The sequence below is a fragment of the Gavialis gangeticus genome, unplaced genomic scaffold, assembly GCF_001723915.1.
Source record: "Gavialis gangeticus isolate Ggan-Ray unplaced genomic scaffold, GavGan_comp1, whole genome shotgun sequence".
NCBI lineage: Eukaryota > Metazoa > Chordata > Crocodylia > Gavialidae > Gavialis > Gavialis gangeticus.
Genome location: NW_017729034.1, coordinates 79,640,516 through 79,645,526, shown reverse-complemented (window position 1 = coordinate 79,645,526; position 5,011 = coordinate 79,640,516). Strand labels below are relative to the sequence as shown.

Genomic DNA, 5,011 nt, shown 5'->3' with positions numbered 1-5,011 from the left:
GTCTCAGAAGGAGCATTGGCTTTACTTTGTAATTTAATGATTCTTAGAAGAGATACATCTCTTTTTGTTTAAATGGCATGGTTGTTTTAAATGGCTCAAAGATACACATACTGAATATCCCAGCCATTCTAGCTCTTTGCCTAGGATTTTCAGACTGCTAATGCTTGCAGGAATTATTCTGTACAAATGCATAACCTTAGATTATGGGCAACACTAGGCAATGTTGGGGGAGGAGGTGCAGAGTGAGTGCCTACCTGCTTAGACAGGGGCTGCAGCAGTGGCAGCAAGAGCTGCTGCCACTTTGGCTCAAGTTTCCCCAAAATGAGCTGCACTGGTGTACAGGCTGCCCTGGGACCTGCTATTTTAGCACCTCTTCTGAACTGGAACCTGGGTCTGGTGTCCTGGATGCCACCTGTCCTGCTTTCCCCTACCTCACCTTCCCCCACCCCCACCAAAAATGCTGTACCATTGATTACTGATGCTGTGGTGTTACTGAGCAGTACGTTGAACTACCTATTGATGTTTTGAATTCATTATAATTTGTTGAGAACATTCAGGTTATGTTATAAAATGACTAGCTGATTTTTCAAGGTACAATGTACTGATAAAATCATCTTTGGTAGTGAGATCCCAGAAACACTCTTTCCTTAGCTTATTTTACACACACACACACACACACACACACACACACACACACACACTGCATACTTATATATGCTTATATATATATAGTAGAAAATGCAAGAAGGTGATTAAATATTATCTTAGAAATAAGATTTACTGTGTAAAGTAGAGCTGCTTGTGGTCTCTTTGATTGGTTTTCAGGACGGGATAAGACTTTTAATGTCAATTAATTTGCCAAATATTAATTTTGCAGGCCAGGTGCAGATAACAGGCGTCAGAGTGGCAGGGAGAGGATGTCCAGCACCAGTGAAAAAGCGAGCCTGTCCATGGAATCCACAAAGGAGACCCGGTATTGTGCTGTGTGCAATGACTATGCTTCAGGCTACCATTATGGAGTTTGGTCTTGCGAGGGCTGTAAGGCTTTCTTCAAAAGAAGTATTCAAGGTAATAACTTGTCGCAGTAAATCAATGAATTCCTTTTTCTCAGGAAAGCTGAGTGAATACGAAGGTCCCAGGAAAATAAAACCCAGTGGTTTTTTTTCAAAATGACATGCCATGTGTTCACTTGTTCATGTTTAGGTGTCAGTTGTGTGAATAGCATATATCTGCTAATAGCAATTCAATTAGTATAGGATGTTCCTGGGTCCAATATCTCTCTCTCACTGTGAGCTTGGACAAGTTTCTTGACTTCCTGGTATTTTGTTCCACTCAGCTCCAAAGTTGGGTAAGAAACTATATGTCCTATTTGAAAATCATACCCAATATTGGTTTTACGTCTGGACAGGACAATAAGACAACTTGCTTCTTTTCCAAATACGTGTAAACTAAGCATGAAACTTTAGTGATGCCTATCTGCCTTTAGAGATCCCTCGGTTATATGCAGGTACAAAGGCTGCTATGGCTTGTTTCAGGCAAGTTTTGAGCAAAACATCGAAAGAAACTATTCCTACCCCCTGCCATAAGATAAGAATGTATGTTTTGTTGCTTAGTTACCATCAAGGTTAAATGATTGAGTATATAACAGCATTTTGCTAAGGTTTCTTCATTTTTTTTTAAAGGAAAAGTGCAGGTATGAGGGAAAAGTTTTTTACCTTTCAGAGAAAGGTTGACTCCAGAAGAGATTTAGGTGGAAGTATTTGAATATTAGTGGTTAATTAATAATTACTTGTAGTCCTAGCTTCTTTTTTAAGTGATCTTTAGGAAAGATAGCTGTTACAACCATGTCTTAGTTATAAGGAGAATTGGATAGAGGTAGAGTGGAATTCAGTCCTCTTGGTAAATCTAGATTGATTCATTTAATCTATGAGGGGTAGAAGAGAGAGATCCTAACTAAGTATTTACCATTTGAGACCTTAGTTACAAATGACATGGATAATAACTTTTTTCTATATACATGGAGGATATAGAAGGAGAGAATCTTAAAAGAAGTGCCATGGGGCTCTATTCCTGCAATCAGTATACTCTCCATTACAGAGCATGGAGAGGGATCCTTGAAAGAATTCTTTTGTCCTTTATCATTGCCACCACTCTTCCAACAAATTGGCTTCCACTGCATCCCTTCAAGGATCTAAGATCTGTGTGAAGAGCTTTTATAGGTGGCAATGAAAACTGAGATGGAATAGCATCCTTTATGAGAGGTGGGTAAAATAGAAAAGAGCCTCCTTGATTGCCTTATATTAATGGAGTGAGTCCTTGAACACAAGTGGTAGAGAATTCATTTGGGAAGCTTGCAGACTTGAATTTTCAGACACTACTTCATTGTTGAAAAATTACAGGGGAACAGTTCAGAAAAGAGCTACAAGAATGATTTGTGGTCTTGAAAATTTGCCTTATAGTGAGATACTTAAGAATCAGTCTATTTGGTTTATCCAAGAGAAGGTTAAGAGCTGACTTGAAATACTTATGTAAAGCCAGAGGTGACAGGTTGGATGCATATAAATTTTGCTTATCATTATTGCTAGCGGTACTATTTGAGCCAGGCTGTCTACATACATAAGATTTGGCAGAAGCAAAGCATGTTCATGTATAAATTGCTGCTCAGAGATGTCTTCCATTTTGTTCCAGTGCAAGAACCCACATAAATTAGCACAGCTAAAAAAACCAAAACAGAAAACTCCACATTATTTATTAATGAACTCAACTTATCCAATAACTAATTTAACATTTAAGATGCATCCAATTCCCTAAGGCAGGAGTCAGAAACTAATGGCCTTCAGGCCAGATCCAGCCTGCAAACTGATTTGATCTGACCTGTGAAGGGCTGATTTGGTGATCTGGCATGGAGTTGGGGGGGGATTGTTGACACAGGGCTGCAGCTGCTGCACTGTGCCATACATGCCCTCCTTAGTGCTCTTTTTCACTGCAGACCTTGCTGCTCCACGGGGTCTGTGCCTCTCTTTGTGCAGAGGAGTTGAGTATCTGCAGCAAGGGTGAATGCAGGTAGGTGACCACTCTAGGTAGCAGAGGCTTCCAGCCTGCAGTCACAGATATGTTGCAAGCTTCAGCCTGCACCAGGAAAAGGCTGCTGACTGCTGCCCTAAGGTATATGTAAAGGTACAGGTCTTCCATCAATGGTGCTCCTTTAACTCAAGTCAGTATCCAGCAAAGAGAGTCTTGTGTTCTTTTCCTCATTTCTTTTCAGTCTGAAAATAGATCTTTATGTTTCATAGTTGATATAAAGCTTCTGGGTTTTTTCTTTTCTACATGTGATTTGCTTAATGATTCCTCTTTCTTTTCCCTCAAAACTCTGTATAAAACAATTCTATTTTCCACCCATCTCTGATTTTGTATTTTGAATGCATTCTCAATCTGTTTGCCGTCTGACAAAGTAGGTTGTTGCTTATGAAAGCTCATGCCTCTCTGAACCATTTAGTCTCTAATGGTGCCTATATATGAACATGTAGGCTGCTCCAATGTGCTCGACTTAATTAACTGAGTCTGCTGGAGCATGGCAATTGCCACAGTCTAGCAGCCTCCTGGGTCTCATGTATCAGCATTCCCATCCTTAAAAATGGTGGTTGGGGTGCTTAATGAAAATTCGTTGAATGATTTCATAGATTTCATAGACATTAGGGCTGGAAGGAACATCAGAAGATCATCGAGTCCAGCCCACTGCCCCAGGGGCAGGAAGTCATCTGTGGTCACAGGATCCCAGCAAGATAAATGTTCAATTGACTCTTAAAGGAGTCCAGAGTAGGTGCTTGCACCACCTCTGGCAGCAGTCTGTTCCAGGCCTTGGGGGCTTGGACAGTAAAGAAGTTCTTCCTTACGTCCAGCCTGAAACTGTCTTGGAGGTCTTTGTGACCGTTTGACCTCATCATCCCTTGGGGCGCTCTGGTGAACAGGCATTCTCCTAGATCCTGATGTACACCCCTTATATACTTATAGGCAGCCACCAGGTCCCCCCTGAGCCTGTGCTTTTCCAGGCTGAAGAGTGCCATAGCTCTCAGCCTGTCATCATAAGGCCTGTTTTCCTGCCCTCTGATTATGTGTGTGGCTGTCCTCTGGACTCTCTCAAGCTTCTCCACATCCTTTTTAAATTATGGAGCCCAGAATTGGATGCAGCACACCAGCTGTGGCCTCACCAAGGCTGAATACAGTGGGAGGATGACATCCTGGGATTTGCTAGAGAAACATCTATGGATGCAAGCCAGAGTTTTGCTTGCTTTGCTGGCTGCAACATCACATTCATGGCTCATATTCATCTTGTGGTCAATAATAACCCTCAAGTCCCTTTTCGCTGTGGTGCTAGCAAGTGTTGCACTGCTGAACCTATAAGTATGCTGCAGATTTTTCTTCCCAAGGTGGAGTACCATGCATTTTTCGGTGCTGAAGGCCATCAGGTTTTGGTCTGCCCATTTTCCGAGCCTGTCAAGGTTGGCCTGGATCACCATCCTGTCCTTGGGTGTGGACCCTTTACACCAAAGTTTGGTGTCATCAGCGAACTTGGCCAGTCTGTTTCTGATGTTGATGTCCACATCATTAATGAAGATGTTGAAAAAAATAGGCCCAAGGACGGAGCCTTGGGGGACTCTGCTGGTCATGGCACACCACAATGTTTGACTTCTGTCAATTACCACTCTCTGGGTCTGACCTTGGAGCCATTCCCCAGCCAGTGGACTGTGATGCAGTTGATGCCGCAGTTGGCCAGTTTTTCTATAAGATAATCATGGGATAGCAGATCGAAAGCTTTATTAAAATCAATGATGTCAATCTCTTCTTCCTTATCCTCGTGATATGTCACCTGGTCATAGAAGGAGATGAGATTGGTTAGGCAAGACCTACCCTTGGAAGCCCATTTCATATTTTGGCAACCCTCACTGTAAATAATTTTTTCCTAATGTCCAATCCAGGTGATATGTTACCTGGTCGTAGAAGGAGATGAGAT

The 5,011-nt window shown here is 42.0% G+C and overlaps 1 protein-coding gene across 4 annotated transcripts in view; it reads left to right on the top strand.

The window, feature by feature from the left end:
- ESR1 (estrogen receptor 1) overlaps nucleotides 1-5,011 on the top strand; it is a 339,043-nt gene that overhangs the window by 147,348 nt on the left and 186,684 nt on the right. For all 4 annotated transcript variants that reach the window (XM_019527361.1, XM_019527362.1, XM_019527360.1 and 1 more), the window contains exon 3: nucleotides 878-1,068. In XM_019527361.1, coding sequence (XP_019382906.1) covers nucleotides 878-1,068 — 191 coding nt within the window. The remainder of the gene's footprint in view (nucleotides 1-877; nucleotides 1,069-5,011) is intronic.